Source organism: Schistocerca gregaria, chromosome X (assembly GCF_023897955.1).
Source record: "Schistocerca gregaria isolate iqSchGreg1 chromosome X, iqSchGreg1.2, whole genome shotgun sequence".
Taxonomy (NCBI): Eukaryota; Metazoa; Arthropoda; class Insecta; order Orthoptera; family Acrididae; genus Schistocerca; species Schistocerca gregaria.
Window position 1 is genome coordinate 852160254 of NC_064931.1, and position 21382 is coordinate 852181635.

Here is a 21382-nt window from a genome sequence, read left to right on the forward strand (position 1 = left end):
AATTTGCATCGGCTGGCAGTCGAACCGATGATACCAACAAGGCTGGCGAACATTCTACGAAGTACTGCGCTGCCTGTTCAGTTAAATACACAGTTCTCTAGGGGAATAAAGGCGTTCGGAAAATTTCGAAGTCGATTTTCTGATATTTGAGTTCTGAACTTAACGTACCACAAACGTAAAAAAATACAAACATCCTTTCGGCATGTAGTCTTCTTGTGAATTCGATCCCGCTAACTCTAGAGAACTGGAATAGTCTGTAATACCACGGAATATGTTGGACGAGGTGGGGTGTTTTGAGAAGAGTAAAAAGTATAGCTCCTGTGAGAAGTACTTCCTTTTTTCGACCCAAGTGAAGTCGCGCAGCGGGGAAGCGGCGTTAAAATCACCCCAGCGTGTTTAAGGAAAATGGCTGGGTGGTTCCTTAAAAAGACGCACGGCTGATTCCTTCTCCAATCCAAAATTGCGTTCAGTTTCAAATGACCTCGTCGTCGACGGGTCGTTGAATGCTTATTTTCCTTTCTTCCTTCCTCCCTTCTGTAATAGAAATTACTTAATGTAAAGTCCAAAACGCAGTGATGACATGGAGACAAAAAAATTAAGAAAAAAGAAACACACAATGGCCTGCAATCGACCAACTAATGCATAACTGAAAAAGCTTGCTGTTAAAAAATTTTGGCGGGTTTGCGTGCTCCTAAAAGTTAATCTTTGACCTAACAGCAATAGTAAAAATAAATCCTCGACGTTGTACAGATTCCGTTCCGCAGAGTAACATCGCAGGAATAAAACTTGACAACGTTATTTCTTCCATAGTGTTTAACGTTCCATTCCGTGAATGAATGGTTTAATTGTGGATAAACGGAAGATGATGCGGATCACAAAGTTAGAAATGTGCCGATAACGTCATGACACAGTATGGAGTATGACGCACGTACAGTCAGCTGTTCCGCTAGTTACACACAGCGGGAGAATTCTGAGAGAGGAGGCCACGCCGAAAAACTTTATTCTCGAATACTCATTTTTGGTTCGAAATATATGATGTGGTGGAAAATCAGTTGCTTGCTGTTAAATTTGTAAATGGTCAGCTTAGTCAGTACTAGTAACCTCTGATTCCTTAAAGAATAAAACTCCCATGTATAAAGCAGGTTCAGACGCCTGATTCCAAATGAGTTGTGAAGTATTGCATATGTGATGTTTAAAATGTAAGCGAGAAAAGCTTAGGAAAAGTTTGAAATTATGCCTAAATTTCATTGGAAGTCGTAAGTGAGCAATTATGAAACATTGGATGAATACAGTTTGAGTAATTTTCGCTGCTTTTTAAGCATTATTCCACACACCTCAGCGTCTATGACGTCGTATCTCTTGAACTTGTGTTCAGGAGCAATATAATTTTGCAGGTACATTCAATGCTATACGTGGATACTGTGTGGAAACTGTGTTGCGAGTACAGTCGGTAGTAAAAAATTAATAAACTAAAACGTCACGTCTAATGCTGAAGTTTCCCTGCATTAACAGCGAAAATGTAGTAAGCCATAAACATTTTTCCTTTCATCATTTTGCTGGGGCTGTCGGTGAGAAAAAATTTCGCAAAGGTTGCAAATATGCGTAAAGTCTGTAGGAAGTAGCCATCTATTTCATTCTCAAATACTAGATGAATAAAGTCAGTTATGCTGCCTCAACACAAACACACAGTCTTTAGTTCTAATACTTATCTTCTGTTTAACCTTTAATGTACGATTATACGCCTTAATGAGTAGATTATGAGAGTATTTGTAACTCGGTCAATAATTACCTGAAATATTGAGCAAGCAGTAAACGAACAGAAAAATTTGGAGTAGGAATCCATGATGATGAAAAGGTGTCAGAAAGTCTTTTCTGAGAGTATTTGTATAGAGTGTAGCCATGTATGAAGTGAAACATCGTCGATCTAAATAGTTTAGACAAGAAGAGAATAGAAACTTTAGAAATATTGTGCTACGGAAGAATGTTGATTAGATGCGTAGATGACGGAACTAATGAGGAGGTATTGAATAGAATTGGGGAGAAGAGGAATTTGTGGCACAACTCGACAAGAAGAAGGGATCGGTTGGTAGGACTCGTTCTGTGGCATCAAGGGATCACCAGTTTAGTATTGGAGGGAAGCGTGGAGAGTAAAAATCGCAGAGGGAGGCCAAAGGATGAATACACTAAGCAGTTTCAGAAGGATGTAAGTTGCAGTAGTTACTCGGAAATAAACAAGCTTGCACAGGAGAGAGTAGCATGGAGAGCTGCATCAAACCAGTCTCTGGACTACGGGCCTCAACAACAGCAACAGCGAAAATCAAATTTTGGTTGTCCCTGGAGCCGTTAGATAAACAACGCGCAGTCGGTACCCGTTCCCGGGATAGTTGCTTGTTAATATAGAAAAGTGTGCTGCGCCATGTACATACGAACAGTTTGAAGGAAGACGGCATTTTCCTCTTGAAACTCTGTTGCCGTAGATTAAAACGGCAACATGAGAGACTGTAAAGCGATTGTATTGCATCTACCGTATATCTCAGTGTAAGACCGTGGAACAAGTTAAGATAGATTGTGGTGCGTACAGAGGCATACTGTAATTCATTTTGCCAGCGCTTCTTACGAAATTGGAACATGATAGGGTGTAACTAATAACGCTAATCTTAAAGTTTGGGAAGTTTTGAAGGACTTCACAGCCTATGAAAACTACAGGAATATGGTCTAATTACGTGATACAGATGACATTCGCTGTTACAGGACTAGAGCAATTTCTGGGACAAGACAGTACTGTACCGGAGTCGAAATGCTGACGGCTGGAAATGCAGCTAGAGCAGCGGCAATAGCCGCTGTGAGCACATTCTGCAATGACTTCACTTGGCTGGCGGAATAGATTAGCGAAAGCTGCTTACCTTCGACATGTCAGCAGTATTGTTACGAGCTGAGAATGATGGAATCCGTGCTCACCGCGGCAGAAATAGCATTCGATCCAAACGACGAGCGTATTGTGATATTTCGTCGATAATCCACATTGTATAATCCTCCTCCCTCGCGATATCCGTATTTGCTCGGATATGCTGCTGAGATTGTTTGCTAGCGAAGATAAAGGGATTATAAAAACTCGCCAGTCGTGCAGAAGCCAGATAAGTTATCGCTGTCTTTTACGGCTGTAGACACGGACTGGTAGCATTGAAGTACTTCTTGATGCATATCTTTAGGGTGAGTCAGGAGGGAAGGTACATGCTTTGAGGGGTCATAGGATTAGTGATTCGGAATTATTCCAAATGCTTTTCGAGATAGAACACATTTAATATCACTTTTCTACGTTTTTGTTAAATAATGCGAAACCACACCCTCCAGCGAAAACGGTCGCAGTACAGAAATAAACTACATCAAATTTCGTACAAAAAAGGTCCTACTCATTTTTCTCTAGGACCAAGAGTTTGCGCGAAGAGAGCGCGAGAATATTGAAAATCTAGCGCGGTGCGCATGGCTGTAGCTTAATTAATTTTTGTAGTAGTTTCCCGACTTGACAGGCCATAAGTGTCCCGTATGAAATTGTTCATCTCGTCTTCTTTTACACTACTATAGTACGTTGTAAACAATGACAATGTTTGAACAACACAGAAAGTAAAGACCACTGCACATTAAATGTGAAGTATCTCCTAAACCACTCGGAATAGGGCATATGCCCATATGAAGTTTTTTGTTCAGAGTTACTAATACTCCTCTAGTACTTTAAAGTTGAACATCATTCTCGAACCTTGTCGGCGTCCAAATTTTCAGTTCTTGAGTTGATCATCACGCCGTGTTCATCATTATGGAAGGACTTGGAAGTAGATAGTGTTTAGCACATTAAGATGGTCTACTAGCTATAATGTATTACAATTGGCTGCGCAACATTATATTCTTCTGTTGCTTTGATACTGTAGTTTGTGGGATACGAAACAGAAGTACGATCTGTTAATTTCATCGTGATACTGGCACGTCATAAAGGCAAATATTGGTTAATTACAGGTACTCGCACACATGGAATGATACTTTTGTCTTTCGACGCACAGGGCCACATCAAGAGTGTGTAACGCCATTTGCCTGAAGTATCATAATATTCCCCGTTAGTGCAACTTCCTCGTAAAAAAAAGTGAAATAAACACAGTGAGGCAGTTCCGTAGTACTCTTTTACCGAATTACTCGGCCCTTAGTCACTTTAAATATAAATCAAGATAAACTCCTCACTCATATGAGGACAGGCTAACGAAGGACTAAAATGTCTGCAAGATTATTTGAACCGATAGAACACATCTGCAAAAGAGATTTCTTAAAACGATTGTCACACTGTTTCTTTTCGAGTGATTTGAATTCACATCGAGCCTTCAAGGACCATCAGCTAGAATGAGTTCAGAGATGTGGTCCTAGGTTTGTAACAAATATGTCAAACATTCCATAAATGCTTTAGACGAGACAGCGAACTTTTCGGGAATGACTCTGAGGTTCTTTTCGCAATACGCTAGTTGGTAGTGTAAGAGAACCTTTGTCATATAAGAGAACGCCAGAGAAATAGGAACCGGAAACTGAGCCTTGAATGCTGGCAGCAGCTCGCAGGCTGGCGGTGTGGCGCTAACTGCTGCGGTCTATCAACACCTTGTTCCGCGAGCCAGAAAATTGCCACGACCACACCATTCTGCTTCCTCTCCCCCTAGGGTCCTCTCTTGTTCCATATTCCTTCATGTATCTTTTTTGAGGCAAAAAATACAACATTTTAATTAGACTACGCTGTGTAGAGCTGCCTAACAGTGCCATTTTTCGTCTCTGGCACGTAATCTAGTCTTCTCATTCCCAGCTCGTCAACCTCCTGTGGTTGCCTGGTATTCTGTTTTGGGGCTTGGCTGCTTCTCGCACAAAGGATTTATGGGTTTGTCGATTGAATGAGTTTGCTCAATACTAGTCAAATCTTCAAACGTGTGTCACTTCCTAAGGGTCCAAAGGTCATCGGTCCCTAGACTTACACTCTACTTGAAGTAACTCGTGCTAAGAACAACACACACTCCCATGCCCGAGGGAGGTCATAATCATATGAACAGTGCATTTCATAACTCTACAGGAAATTTCAGTGTGAAGTTTAACTGGAAATGATACTTTTCAGTGGAACAGAAAACAGTTTAATTAGGGAAAAATCACTCCATAAAAGCGTTTAACAGTATTAGCCTGCCATGATCAGCTGATTTCTGTGTCTGCGGACATTATCAAGCGATCTTGTCTTGATACTGGGTATAGGTAGATTAATAAACAGAGCATAATCAAGGGAAAATGCCGTGATACAGGCTGTAGATCCTAATTTCAAGCTTTTATATAAAAAAATACATAACTGAGTTTTGGGATAATATATCGCCGTATATATAATTCAAGAAATAACTTTTACGTGTTTGCATAATGTCTTTGGACTCTAGACATTTATCATTACCGTTTTGGAAATAAATAATTTTGAACTGCATTCTCAACAAAGGTACGAAGAAACATCAGTTCATTGTAACAGCCCAGCAGGTATGCTGGACTGCCCCTTCCACGTCCCTCTACACTTACTCACAGCCTTACCCTTCATTCGTACACCCATACATTCCACCTATCGTAGTACATTGAAGAAGAACGTGTGCACCAGTGAGATACTTTATCGAGATAGAGGAAAATTCAGAATTCGACAAGATTATTTTATGTCAGCAAAGCGGCTCCAGAGGACGGCTTCAGAATCGTGCGATTTCGCTTTGCTTAACACTGCCCCTGAGGCAGTGGTTGAGTTGTCACTCTCCCAAAACACCGATGATTCTTGTTGCTTGAAATCGGACGCTCCTAACGCAGTTTCAAGATTACTCGCGTGAAATTTTTAACTACTGCAATGGGACTGATAACTAATTATAATAAGGGCAAAGTAATGTATAATCAGCACACTGAGTAGAAAGTGGATCCGGGAGCAGACTGGAGTGGAAGATGTAGTTATTACTGTACTTAAAATTAATGGAGGTGGGTAGGACATGTAGGCATACGAATCGATTGCACACGAAATACATAAGTAACTGGCTGAGATGACGATAGTACTAGATGATAGTAGAAAACATGAAGGAATATGAGTCTTCAATAGGTCTTTATCGTCAGTGCGTGTTTGGGTTGGGTTGTTTGTGGGAAGAGACCAAACTGCGAGTTCATCGGTCTCGTCGGATCAGGGAAGGACGGGGAAGGAAGTCGGCCGTGCGCTTTCAGAGGAACCATCCCGGCATTTGCCTGGAACGATTTAGGGAAATCACGGAAAACCTAAATCGGGATGGCCTGACGCGGTATTGAACCGTCGTCCTCCAGAATGCGAATCCAGTGTGCTAACCACTGCGCCACCTCGCTCGGTGGTGCGTGTTTCATGTGTCCTGCGCGTTTGGCGTTTGTAGCGACGTCGTCGTCATATTCCGCAATTCGGAGATCCTGCTTTTTGAGTAAAATTTCGCCGTAGGTCTCAGTAGTACCACGTGTCTTTCAGTAGTCAATAAATGAAATATTTAGAAATGCAGAGAAATTTGAAATATAAAATGATATTTTGCACTCGTGATTTTCTATATGTTCCGCCCACGGCTTAACATACACTACTGACAACTAAGGAAGCAAATGCTCCCTATTCTGTGTTCACCGCCCGAGTAGAACCTCAGTGCCAGGTTTACACATTTGTAGAACTTTCTCGAAGGAAATAAAAAAAAAGGTTCACCGTTGCTTGTGTCCAGTATTGGTATATATTGTCCTAACATTTTGCAACGATTACAACATTGTACACATACGGAAAACACCCACTTTGAAAGCGGTTTTCAGGAAATATCTTTTAGTTGGCAATAAAAATAATCTCAGATTATTTTGGTTGTTGCGTTTCACCGCCGTATCAGTTCTAATTTCCACAGGCAGTGGATATTATGCAGTAATAGCCCTGTTGGAAATACGGCGACCAAAATGTAAGTGTTAAATATAATATTCGCTCGTTACCGATAAAGCGGGTACTAAAATATGAAGCGTTGTGGGCCAGTATTTGCCGCTCGTATAATAAATGCACGGGACCACATGGCGCTCGGATTTTCGCCGTTTTATCCGATGAATAGTTGCGACGCCCGGAAAATTCCTCTCCGCTTTATAATGCGGCTGAAAAATTGTACGCGCAGTTTAGCTGACACTGTCACGCGCTGCCTCGCCTACAATCAGTCTCTCGGAATCCCTGAAAATCCGTTGTTACTACACGTGCATCTGCTATCCCAAGTCGTCCCCATAAACTTGTCTTCGGGAAACGGAGTTCGACCTTCGAGACAATCATCAAGTTGAACCTCTCTCGATGAAGAAAGTTGAGCGCCATCTGCATTAGCTTTGAGTGCATCATGTCAGTATTTACGTCTATCCTCCTCAAGTCACATTACGATGTGTGGCGGCGGATACTTCGTGTATCGCACCAGTTCCGCTCCCTTTCCTGTACCGTTCGCGAAAGGCAGGCGAGAGGAACTAATGACTTAAACCTCCGTTTTTTTTTTTTTAATCATTTCTATTCTCGGTGCACATTGGCTCTCTTCTAGAGTCTGAAGTTGGTTGAGTATCTCTGTTATGTTGTTATGCCCTCCCGCTTACCAAACGAAAGCGTCACGAAACAAGCAGCTCTTCTTCGAATATTCTCTGTGCGTCCTATTTGGTACTTCGTAAAATTCTGATCCCGACAGGCAACTGAAAATGGTGGAAATGAGGATTTGGTGTCCAACAAAGCTTACGCCTCCGACCCCAAGAACGTTAAAAAAAAAACCACCAATCTCTCTCTCTCTCTCTCTCTCTCTCTCTCTCTCTCTCTCTCTCTCTCTCTCTCTCTTTCTTTCTTTTTTCTTTGTGTGTGTGGGCGGGTTGGGGGGGGGGGGGGGGGGGGGGAGATGGAGCTTGGAATATGCCAAGTTGCGATGTAGTTCTGATCCCATGCTGAATTTCTTAGAAAAGCATTGTAATGCTAAAAACCAACCATTGGATTTGTAGCCGTTTCTTTTTTTAGCCTCGGTTTAAATTTCTTCCGGCGTGACGTTGGGCACGAAGGTAACAAAAAGAATCCACTGTTGGAATACCTTCCATCAATAGAACTCGAGCGTGAATGGAGAGGAGTTACAGTTCGACATATGCCGTCCTCTTAGTTTGCTAGGAACCGAAGGGACACGCTGCGACAGGACCTCCGCCCTTCATATGGAGACGTGGAGCTCGGCCGTTCCTCTGGTGTAGAAAGGTGCATTACAGCAACACTTTCTACGCTCTCCCTTCATCTTCATAATACGCGCAACGATGTTAGTAATAGCAGCAAGTTTAAGAGATTTTCTGCTCCACGTTTATGCTCACATACGATGTCGCGTAAATTATTGACACGTGCAGACCTTCGTAGGTTCTTTCTGGGTTATGTTGGATCGTAAATATTAACGTTGTAATTCGTACGATTTTTCACTAACGTAAAATGTATGTCTTGGCAAGCAGACGCAAGAAAGCGTGCTGCCATCTTCGTGCACAATGGTGAAGGAGCAAAAGCAGGAGGAACATGTAAATCGAGCATTTGGGAGGCCGTTGGTTATTCTGGCTTGCGGAAAACTGCCAGAAAATTGTTGAAAAATGCTACAAGACATGCAGAGGACCGTCGTTTGGTGTAGAAATTAGCGGTTGATCGTCAGCATATATCATTGTTTAATATTTTGGTGGGTAGGTCCTGTACCGTCAATGTACACATGTGGCCATCACCGACTGCTAACATAGAAAACCGAAAAATATGTAGAAGTACGTGCACAGTGTGTCCTGAAGTGAAACGACGATGTGAAACTAGTAGGAAAAACAGATGCCAGACAGAGATACATTGGAAGAAAATGAAACTCACTCACGAAACAGGTAACTTATGAAACGTTAGTACACGAGTTTTACAAGTACCGCCCTCGTAGCATGTTACCCGTATTTGGTAGGATTAATAGAGAAGAGCGGCGCGACAATGCTCACCAGATTCTAGTGCGAGACAGGACAAGAGATGCGCCATGCATCACGAAGATGTTCACGGCTAAGTTTCCACGGCGTACTTTCCAAGGAGTCAGTCCCAATACTACTTCCTCTTGTGGAGTGATACACTACATTAAAATGCGATAAAATCTGGCTCATACGTGATCATACCGTAAATCTTATTCATCGAATGGAATAAACATGCGAGGTGATAGTGGTACCTGTAATCCCAGCCCCCACACACCGCGTAGACGTGGAGAGTACCCTAAGAAGCACCAGGGGCGTGTTCCGAGCGTACCCCGTCAGGGTCTGGTGTAAGGAGAGAGACACAGCGGTCTTTGCCTCTATTTCATTTTTAATGTTAGTCCGGAAGTGGAGTGCAGCTTTCGTACCGGAATGTCTACGGAAGCGAGCCAGGATAAAAAGCGCGCACGAGAAAACAGGAGGCGCAAAGTTGGCCCGAATCGTGCAACAGTTCATCCACGCCATTTCCGCTGCCGTCTTGTTCTCGCGTGAGTCTTTTTCCAGCTCTTGTCTGCTCACTCTTTCTGTCAAGAGTCTTCGGAGCTCATCTGTTAAAGAGTGCCTGTGCAAAATTTGTTTTCCGAGAACTCTTATTTGTGACCTTTTCAATGTAGGTGAATTTTTATTCTGGTTCTATGTTTATTTTTTTATATATTTGTTTCCAGTGGCAGTTCATCTAGAAGCAGAGTTTTGAAAGTAACCGAATTTTAGAATTTTTGGGAGCTGTACGGCCAGTAGCTGTAGGCAGTTAAAATTTACTATGGTGACAAGCAGCGCAATATCAGAAACCACATTCAACAAGAAACACGATTTATTCTTAGACATACGGTTAGTTACTTTCATATAAGATGTATAATGTACACATACTCAAGGGCACAAAATTTTGCAGTTGGAAACCAAAGACATATTTACTAAATCTCATACAGAAGTGATGCTACTGAAATACTTAAGCACAGATAAAAAATGTACGCGGTAACATCCAGCTAGAACGTTTCTGTAATGCCAAGACAGCTATAGCAATATTTATCAGCATATAGAAATGGCTCTAAGCACTATGGGACTTAACTGCTGAGGTCATCAGTCCGCTAGAACTAAGAACTACTTAAACCTAACTAACCTAAGGACATCACACACACCCATGCCCGAGGCAGGATTCGAACCTGCGACCGTAGCGGTCGGTCGGTTCCAGACTGTAGCGCCTAGAACCGCTCAGCCACTCCGGCCGGCGAAAATTTGTGCCTGGCTGGGACTCGAACCCGGATTTCGCGCTTACTGCGAACGGGCGCCTCAACTGAGCACGCCTCCTCGACCCACCCAAGCTTCCATATGTCGCGGATTCCACAATCCTAATGCTCGCACAGGGAGTGATAAGTATTTTTATCGTCATTTTAGCCCACGTTTGATGGTTACAGTGTCTGTATCTTTAAATTAGAGAGTCCTTCAGGACTAGAAGAGATGTGATTCACAGTACCGAAGAGGAAAAAGAGCTATTAGCTCTTAAGATACGCATTTTAGAACCGTTGTTTACTACACTTTCTTGCTGCGAATGGGCGTCCACGTCGCATCTCTGCATATTGACCATACCTCCTGGAACACTGTGTTTCTTCACAATCCACCGTCCAGTTTGTGACGGAGGTTCGTGTTGTACCGTAATAAAACGAAAATTATGTCGTGTGCTGGGACTGTAGAAACCACGTTTGCCTTTAAAAATAATGGCCTTTATTAGCTATTTAGAACGACAGAATTTAGTTCCTCCAGCCTACAACAGTTATCAATAGAGGTGCAAATGAGGGGGAAATCCAGCGAACTCATTCGACTGGCGACGCTTGCCCAAGTCGGTGAGACGGGCTAATTATACCGCAGCCAACTTGGCGTTGTGGTCGTACGGATTCCTGAGCAGATCCGCTGATAAGTGCTTTGCGAGATGGCCGACCAATTAGCGACAGGCAGCTCATTAAGGTTCCCAGACTGTGGCACATTACTTCTGAACGTCCCGTTGTCACTGCTTGTGTGTCTAGCGACCAGTAGGCGAAATCTCTCTAACATCACAAGTTCGTGGTGTTTCGCGGTGAGTGTATGGAATATTGTGTGATCGTTCTGTCATCTCTGGCGAGCGTTTGCATTTTCGAGTATAGCTCTTGTTTGAACGCGTTTAGAATGCGCGTAGGCGGAAATTGCTATAGTGGCCTAGCTTATTTTGTAAACTAAAAATAGAGGTTGTGTCGGCCATTTTGGACTTCACGATTGTACGAGCGAAATTTCAGCATGCTGGAGTAGCAACTTCTGTCGATCAGTAGAACGAAAAACCAGTCCAAGTCGCAAATTTTTACATTTTATTCATTCGATGACTAGTTTCGGGCTGAGACCCATTGTCAGATTTCTTTATTCACTGTAAATTTTGGTTGCACATTTTTGACATCTTCGGAATTGCCATTTTCGACTATGTTACGATCATTGTAAATGGATCTCGGCCCGAACCTAGTCATCGAATAAATAAAAAGTAAAAATTTGCAACTTGGATTGGTTTTTCGTTATACTGTTCATGATTGTGGGTCAGCAGGAAGCGCGTATAGGTTCTGATGAGTGAGTTCGCCGGTATCAAAATAAGTGACATAAATGGCTTTAACTTTTGCTTGCATTGACTTAGAAGCTCAAATTTGTTACACCACAAAGAGACCTTAGGACTAAGTGTGGGACATAAATTTTAACTTCATAAGTCTTCCAGTTCCTGAGAAAAGGGGTCACACGGATACACATCCAACAAAGCTATTTTGTAATGGTTCCGTTTTCACCGATTGAGGTAAGGAACCTAAATAAAATAAACGGCGTAAGCAGGGAATAGCGGCGGTGGACCGGTGCATAAAAAAGACTATTAAGGCAAAGAGTAGAGTGTGGAATTACTCCAGTATAATGACGTATTCTCCAAAATGTGGCGCAATAGACCGCACCAATAACCGTTTCGTAGAAAAAATAAGGTCGCATATGCAGCACATTGCCTGTTTCTTTGTCGCCGAATTGATAAACGGGGCGAGAACAGAGACGAGTCTCTGACGCTAAACTCGAGACTCAGAAATTCGTTTGATTCCGCTCTTCCGCCACCGACGTGTCAGTGTAACGGGTTGCGCGGGCTACGGAGGCGGCTGCCCGCCTTGCGCCCGTTGTCAGTCGCTTCTCCTTTTTTAGACAGACTGGTTTTGCAACTTGTGCCATTGTGCATCGGCTGACGAACGGAATGTCTCCTCCGGAATTTGGCTGCCCCTTCTCAGCTTTGCGCACTTACGCGATCGCTTCGTATTTGTCTTTCGAGTTAAAGGTAAACAAGCGTGAAAGAAATTTAAGAAATACCGCCCTCGTTCGTTTTTTTTTTTCTTTCTTTTACGCCTGTCCCGCTGACAGAGCAGTCAAAAGTTTTTCTGTGCGTCAGCAGAAGACTCGTTCAGATACGGCCGACGTATTTCGGCTGTAATGAAGATAAATGATGGACTGTGTTCTGCTGTCTGAATTTTAAGAAACTCTCAGAAAAGCAGCGTACGCCCAGTTTTAGTCGACGTTTGATAGAAAGTTGTTCTGATTTCCTGGATACCCTCTGTCAAGACATGACAGAAAATGCCGAGTTTACTTAACTAGGAAGCGGTACTTCTCTAGCGCCGCAAAATTGTGAGATCGGTGGCGTGCCAAAATCTTCAGTGCGACTGTCAAAATTTCATTTATCTTTATTGTTCGAAGTGATACATACGGAAACCATTATTAGAAGTGCACTTACCGGGCCAAACGTGGATGTCCTAAACAAATGACTAATACTTCCCTCCATAGTTTAGCTCTGTTGAAGAAATAGCTTTAATATTTTTTGTTTTAAATTCATAGTTGATAGTTCATACCGTGGACTATGACACAACTTTGCACTCATCGCCGTCACGGTGGAAAGAGGTGGCACAGTGGTAAAACCGTCGGTAAACGGACCGTGCAATCGAAAATCAACATTGAGCATGCCGAGTTTCTGACGTCACAGCGTGGAAAAAGCACGTTTGGTCAGTCTTTTCGAATGCGTAGAGCAATATCTAGCTTGTCAAATATTCTGAACGTAGACGAATGAGATGGAAGAACGCCACCTAGTCTAGATTACACCATCTGTCATCAGTTTAGTCACGAGACAACATATTTACTTTCAGTTGAAGTCCTTATGTATAGAGCCGTTTCTAAGCACTAGCAAATTGAGGAACTCTCGGAAACCTGCCGTTTATTGTACGATTTATTGTAATAAAATGACCGCCGCTGTGGCCGAGCAGTTCTAGACGCTTCAGTCCGGAACCGCGCTACTGCTACGGTCGCAGGTTCGAATCCTGCCTCGGGCATGGGTGTTTGTGATGTCCTTACGTTAGGTTAAAGTAGTTCTAAGTCTAGGGGACTGTTGACTTCAAATGTTATATCCCATAGTATTAGAGCCATTTGAACCATTTTGTAATAAAATGACGGGAAACGTCATATTGGTAGTTAAAGAATTATTGTAATTTGCGTATTACGAAAGTATGCCGTCTCAATGCAACGGCACATTGAGGAGCCATGAGAAACGCGTTTTTCTTGGTACAATTTGTTGTAACTATATGTCGGTTAATAACATATCTACGATTAAAACTTTCAGGAGTTGATAATATGCAAAGCATAGTCATACATTGTTCATGGTCGGTATAGTGTAATGAGTAGACACGCATTATTGTAAAGTATTAGGAAATGTGTTACTGGTGCGTGTTCCCCTGGATCCAACCTAGAGGATTCTGATACTTTTTTACTGATTTAATAAAAGTATAGTCTGTATTATTCTCTTTTATGTAAATATAAAAGCGCTTTTTCTGAGGAGTCAGTTTATTGGATTGGCTTAATCTAAAAGAAAGCTTGTACTAGTTACATTAAGATTTTTGCACTTTCTTATTTCAAGTTTTGTATTTTATGGCTCTGAGCACTATGGGCACGAGATGCGCGCTTTTGTATTTTATATTTTGTAAAGATTCTGATACTGAATATGATCAGTGATCAAGGAAGAATAACCTTCGGGTTTTACTGAGAAGTGAGAATGATGCAATAATTTTTATCTTATGTGAACTTGTATCGCACTATTTGTAATGAATTTTTTTTTTAAGCTTATGGCCTTACTGACTGTATAAGGTAGTTTCCTATCTGCCTTGTAACAAGTTCATGGAAACTGAAGTCTTTATTTATGTATACTACAGGCAGAACAACATGACTATCATATGGAGAAGGGAGGAAATGTGCGTGTTATAAAACTAACGCGGCAATTTTACGCCAGGCCGTTTCATGAACAATGGGATTTGGGAGCAAGATACAGCCAAGTGCCGCTTGAGCCAGTTGTGGCCGCGTGTGGCATGTGGAGGCACACGTACCATGTACCCAAGTGTCGTCGTTTCTGAGTCCACCCCGATAGCTGAGTGGTCAGTGCCGTCCTACGGACCTGGTTTCCATTCCCGGCTGGGTCGGGGATTTTTCTCCGCTCACGGACTGGGTGTTGCGCTGTCTTCATCATTATTTCATCCCCATCCGGCGCGCAGGTCGCCCAATGTGGCCTCAAATGTAGTAAGACCTGCACCAAGGTGGCCGATCCTGCCCCGCAAGGGCCTCCCGGCCAATGACGCCAATCGCTCATTTCCATTTTTTCCATCGTTTCGGAGCATTCAGCAGCACGTAGAACTCGGCACGCTCAACGTTGACGTTCGAAAGAACGGTACGCGTACCGACGGCTTAAGGCTCTGGACTAGTGTTCGGGAGGACGGCGATTCAACCTTCCATGTTTAGGTTTTCGAAATCGCTTCGGGCCAAAGCTGGAATGTTTGAAAGGGCGCGGCCGATTTCATTCCCCAAACTGAGCTTCTGTACAGTCTCCAATGATTTCGTTTTCGACCGTACGTTGAGTCCTAATCTTCCTTCTTTTACCATTAAGCGATTCTGCGGTTTCCCCTGTATCGCAGAATAAAACAGAATATCACAACGCGCGCACTCATTATTTGTTGGTCGCAATCGGTATGGAAGCAGGTAAGGGAACAAATAATACAGGAGCGGAGCAGCCTCTGTCACACGCCGAACAGCGTCTAGAGTTACACATCCTGTTCATCCCTACTAACATCACTCCAATAAAAAATATAAGTAATTTTAGTGCTGTATTACTTTATTGATGACTGCAAAGGCGCAGAGTCAAGCACATGATTTGCGGTTTTGTTGTGGGTTAAGTAAATCTCTATCGGCCTGTGGTATAAGAGTTTCGAAAAACATTGGAAACACTCGTAGTAAAACACGTGTACCGCATTCGTAACACTGTGGTCTTATAGCCTGACAGCGTACTTTAACAATATTTACAATACTGACTCAGCTTGTCGCCTCGCTCACCCAGATTAGTCACAACTGGAAGGAAAAGAAAGAAAAAACTGTCACAGGGAGAGTGTAGTGTTATTTTTGTGTTGTATATGATGATCAGCACATGGCTAGTCCTCTCGAATAGAACCAAGGGGGCCGCCGTGCTTAAAGTTCCCATCGGGATGACGCACCACCAACAGAGTCACGTGTTATCACTTCACGAGACAATGCGGAAAGGACTGGAATTTAATCCAGGACTGTTCACTACCACTTCTCCCCTTGCCGGCCAAATATTGGCAGTGAAAATTTCATCCATCTCCAGGATTACCTAAGAGTCGAGCTCATTCTGGTCAACAGTAAAAGCTGTGCTTACTTTTTTCCACTGGAGGTGTTTTATTTTGTTTTTCTTTTGTTGATCTCATATTGTTCGTCATTGTTCGTTGTATTTGTTAAAGTTCATCGTTGATCTGTTCTCAGTATTTTGTATTACGGAGGGCAATAATTCCTCTGACTGAACACGCTGAACTACCGTGCCGGCGTTGGCTACGGAGGCGGGCATTGTGAAGTTGGTGCGTAAACATGTAAAGGGAGTGCACTACGCGACTGACTGGTCAGTATCGGCCACGCAGCCGAACTGTTCGTCCCGGCGCTTCACAAGGTGCTACTCGGGAGTTCCAGTAACCACTCAGATTCTGGTTCACCTACCTGTTGCCAGGACGTGACACAACTCGAATAGCAGGACAGTGATTAATGGCCGTAATGGACTTTAAATTAAATTTATTTCACTACTCTTATTGGAACAGAGTGCCAGGTAAAAATTGGGTAATTAAATCAGGAAACCAGTACGGCAAGTGGGCGAGTGACGCGAGCATGCAGGACACGTATAGCAGCCAACTCCGGCTACGTGTTCAGGGATGTTCGTAGGTATCGCTAAGCTACTGGTGGCAGAGGTTTGTGTGTCCACCTCTTTGTACGTCATTATGATAAATCGCTAAGCTTCGGTACGGCTGACACGTTCCTTTAGCACTAGATTAGACTATGATCTGTTCATGCCAAGAATTGTGAGCAACGACTACCAGCTTTCCACATATAATAAAGTCGTAAACATGTATTTATGTAACTAACTAATTTCTCGTCTTTGGAAATATTATTTAACGAAATTTCGTTGCTGTACATCTAATCAGTTTTCTTTCCTTTTTCTGGAAGCCGTACACGAATGTCAACACGCTCTGATACTACCATCAATCACCATCCAATGAACATCAATTTCTACCTGATAATGACTCCCCATACATTACGATCTTAAGCTATATTGCTTCCGTATGTTTTTTAAAGTCATGTGCCCACGGGAACGCTGTCTTAGTTTACCAAGATTCTCCAGGCCAGTTTAACACTTCCCTTTATTTATTTTACTACCCAGTCAGCCATTCTTAAGTGGCATAACTACAAAAACCCGTCAACCGGCTGTACGAATTAGATGTTACATAAGACGTGTTCTATTGAGTTCTTTTGTTGGTTGATGAAATTTATAAACAGTTTACTGAATGAAGATACTGCCGATATACTCTATTAACTTTCATCCCTGTCGTTTCAGGATGTGTAGACTTTTCTAGAGCTGCTGAAAATGATTTCGTTAATACGGATACTTTTTGTCCTAGTCCTCTGCCAAAGTTGTATTTCATGCTATCCTTAGGAAGTGTATTGGAATGATGTGTATATTCTTCAGTATACTAACATATGTTAAATCACGACTGCGTTTGTCAAAATTTGTGCATTTCAGGTAATGTGGTAATGCTCATTGCTGTGTACTCTGAAAGACGTAAACGAAATTGTAAAGTGGTGTATTGTGCTATATACCTCTGTGAGCCTGCTTGTTCCTTTAGCGAATTAAATTTTTTTTTTTTTCTATGCAGTTAGTGACAGTTTGGTAGAATATCTTATATATGCCGTGGGTTTTTAATGCCGTGCGGCTCTTACCGATACACCTCCCCAATATGTAGTCTTGGACTCTACGTGCTTCTAGAATATTTACTTACTAGATCTGAGGACGTGTCACAAATAATGAATCAAAGAAATTCAGTCAAAATCCCGTAGCTTTTAACTTTTCACCACTGGTCAACCTTCACTCTACTAAAATTAATTGAAAACAAATGATAAACTTTCCCTGGTACTATTGTAGATATGTTTAAACGTACCATTGAAGGCGTCTGTACAGTGTACCATACGCCGAACTTTGAAATGGATATATGACGTATTTCGATCCAAACTTAATTATACAACGTAGCTTTCTTCTCGCCAATACAGTGATCTGTGCAATTAGTGAAAGAGATAACGCTGTTGCCTACAGTATAACCAGGCATGTTGTCAAAATATGTTGAAGACTCTGATGAAAGAACTTACATTTCAGCTTCCGATGGTGACAGAAATTATGGAACCTTTGGACATCAATCGAAGGAAACTTGTCTGAAGAGGACTGTGGCCTATGGGACTCTCGGTAAGTCGTCGTTCTCTTTATCTAAACACATTTTGGGGTGCCGCTGCCGTCTAGCGTATATAAGTACCTGTCGTTACACATATTCGAATAAGCAAGGCTAAAACGATCAGTCGAGCTATTCGTCAAATACATTGTCTAATTTCTGAAATACCTGGAAATGAATGGCATTAACAGTAGAGTCAATATTAAATTAGCTTCAGCTGCGTGTACAGAAATTGTCTAGTCTTAGACTAACGTGCAGAAATGTGTAAAGGGAATCAGTCAGCCGAGAAGCGAATCACAGGGCCCGTTGCCCCTTATCGCTAGCTCGACGTACGTTCCTTCTATAGATTTACGTTTCATCAAAATTAGTGTGTTCAAAATGTTCGAATGTGTGTGAATTCCTAAGGGACCAAACTGCCGAGATCATCGGTCCCTACACTCGCACACAACTTAAACTAACTTATACTAACACAAAAACACACACGAGAAGGAAGGGAGACCAATCACACCCGATATAACGTGTCATGTCCTGCCATTGTTAGGTCGTAAGCAAGCAGTGATCACGGGTACTTCATCCAATGTATACCATATTTTGTTTAGTTAGAGACATAAGAGTGTTCGTTTAGTGGTTGACTGAAATGAGGTTCCCTCGCTACGGCACTTTATTATTGTCTTGGTGAAATCCGGATATATTGTCTGCCAACACACACCCATTTTTATAAGCAGCTGGTACATCCTCGACTTCAATAGTAAGCCTAGAATAACAGACAGTCTTATAGATGCAGCTTTCAGTCACTCGCAGAATCCCAAGTAAGCTAAACTCATACACAAAAAGTACTTAATACGGCCCCCGAAACACGTCTGCTTATGAAAGAAAGAACTAGACAGTATAAAGCATAACACTAAAACACTGACTTCAAAAGCTAGACATAAAATCCGATTATTTTAAAAAATAAAGAAAGTGGGCAGTAAAAGGAATGTTAATCTAACCAACAACAACAATATTAACAAAAACATTCAGGTAGACTAATTCAAACGTTGAAGACGAAGAGGAAAAAAAGAGCTAAATAGCAATACAATATTTTGGCAGAACGGTCTAAGGCGCTGCAGTCATGGTCTGTGCGGCTGGTCCCGGCGGAGGTAAGAGTTCTCCCTCGGGCATGGGTGTGTGTGTTTGTCTTTAGGTTCAAATGGCTATGAGCACTATGCGACTTAACTTCGGGGGTCATCAGTCGCCTAGAACTTACAACGAATTAAACCTAGCTAACCTAAGGACATCACACACATCCATGCCCGAGGCAGGATTCGAACCTACTCCCATAGCGGTCGCTCGGTTCCAGACTATAGCGCCTAGAACCGCATGACCACTTCGGCCGGCTTGTCCTTAGGATAATTTAGGGTAAGTAGTGTGTAAGCTTGGGGACTGATGACCTTAGCAGTTAAGTCCCATAAGATTTCACACACATTTGAACTTTTTTTTTTTTTTTTCAGAAAGATCGGTTTTGTTGAGGAGGTTGCATGGCGAGCACAAGCGCCAATAGGCGCTTCCTTCTTAGGTAATAAGTGGTCCTCAGAAAATGAGTTGGTCAGCAAGGGAGCAATACCAAGAGGCACTGCCTCTGTAATTCTGTCGCAGCTGACCGTCGCGTGCACTTTGAACATTTATCACTGAATTTAATGTTAATTCCCGTACGGTGATGGTTATAGTGTAGTTTTGGATAACTCACGCGGAACACAACATATATTATTGCAACGCTGTTCTACTCTTGTTGCCTCGATTACAACCGAAAATGCTCATTGAGCTGTGGTGGCTGAAGATTTTCTCTCTACATGACAAAAAAATGGGACCGGAACTTCAAGGCATGATCAGACATCTAAACTTCCGGGACAGGTTCATTCACGATAGTCCCCCTGTAATTCTTACTCTAGTGTAACCATTCTGTGTAAAGTAGTGAAAAATGCATTCCAAAAATTTTAAAGCTTGGATCAAATCAATATTTATTGGGAGGTTGGTGCAATACACTATACCTCTTTTAGATACAGGCGCTACACTTGGGTATAGTTGGCGCTGGAAGTATAAAGCGAACTCCCTGTAGCCGTGCGCCAAGCAGGGTGGGCGGTCGCCGCGTGGTAAGCCGGCGCGCCGGACGGAAGTGACCGGAAGAGGGCTGTCCCCTTCACGTCGGCACGCTTAACGACCCTTACTTTATGGCGGCGACAGAGGAAGCAGGCGCACCTGCCGAGATTGTTGCGTCCCTGGCGGCCGACGGCGCACTTCACTGCTGCCAGCTTCCCTCACTGTAGTCGTTCCGCTGCGAGAACAACATCGTCAAAAAGGCTATGGGTCAGACGGTATTGTCTACGGATATCGGATCATATAGCTTGATTACTGAGCCAATTTGCTGGTAACCAGTGGTGTTGATTGGATTTCAGCCGTGAATTTACTAACTGATGTGGCTGTTGTTGCCGGATGTTCCGCGTAGTGCTGGCTCCATATAAACGTGCCTGGCTGCTGTCTCAGCATGTGAAGGGCTCCACAGAAAACGAAGAAAACCCATATTTGAGCAGTAAGTTTTCGATATGAAATGGAGTACCGGGTAAATATTTAGCCACAATGCCACCCCCACTCTCTCCTCCACTTCTTGGTACCCCTTGCATTCCTCTCAGTTTTTATCATCATCATTCTGACACAGAGTTGTTGATGGTTCGTTCTTGAGAAAATGGTAAAGGTTTTGGATCCTAAAAAACGTCCGCTTATTTTTCTATAAATGGAAGCCAATTTCAGTTACCTATTCCAGCCTACCTGCCGTTACACACTCGTTGTTCCCTTTCTCGTATATCTCTTATTTGTGTCTTGTCCTAAAGCAGGATGCTGCACGGATGGTAACATTCACTTTAGCTATCTTACAGCCGGTTCCAGGCGCTTCAGTCCGGAACCGCGCTGCTTCTACGGTCACAGGTTCGAATCCTGCCTCGGGCATGGATGTGTGTGATGTCCTTAAGTTAGTTAGGTTTAATCAGTTCGAAGTCTAGGGGACCGATGACCTCAGATGTTAACTCCCATTTGAACTATTTTGCACGACGGTTCCCATTGGTAATAAACGTCACTGATAGCCTGCTGCTCTGTAATCATACTCGACAGAATACTACGCATCGCAGCGTTTAACTGAACTATGTTATCAGCAGCTTCATGAAACTTTCCTAAACAACAGACACCATCGTCATATAGGTAAGGCTTACCGGCCAATGATCTTCAGTGGTCAGACTCTTGCGGGAATCGGTAGATTGACTGCCCCGAGTAAGGAATATAGTGGGCAGAGGCACTACGAATGTAGTGTGTGGACAGTAAGTTGCAAATGTGGGTCTCACGGGGAACGTGCCAGAGGTAAGTTCCCGCAGTCGCAGTACCCTCTGTGTCGGATAGAGCGTCTCACGAGATCCCGGGTTCGAGTCACTGTCAGGGCACACATTTTCAACTGTCCACATTGGCATTTATAAACGCCTGTAATCAGCTAG

At 42.9% G+C, this 21382-nt stretch overlaps 1 protein-coding gene across 5 annotated transcripts in view; it reads left to right on the forward strand.

Annotated features, from left to right (window-relative positions):
- LOC126297381 (latrophilin Cirl) overlaps positions 1-21382 on the forward strand; it is a 715307-nt gene that overhangs the window by 131041 nt on the left and 562884 nt on the right. For all 5 annotated transcript variants that reach the window (XM_049988106.1, XM_049988108.1, XM_049988105.1 and 2 more), the window contains one exon: positions 17798-17884. In XM_049988106.1, the coding sequence (XP_049844063.1) occupies positions 17873-17884 (12 nt within the window). In that variant the 5' untranslated portion in view covers positions 17798-17872. The remainder of the gene's footprint in view (positions 1-17797; positions 17885-21382) is intronic.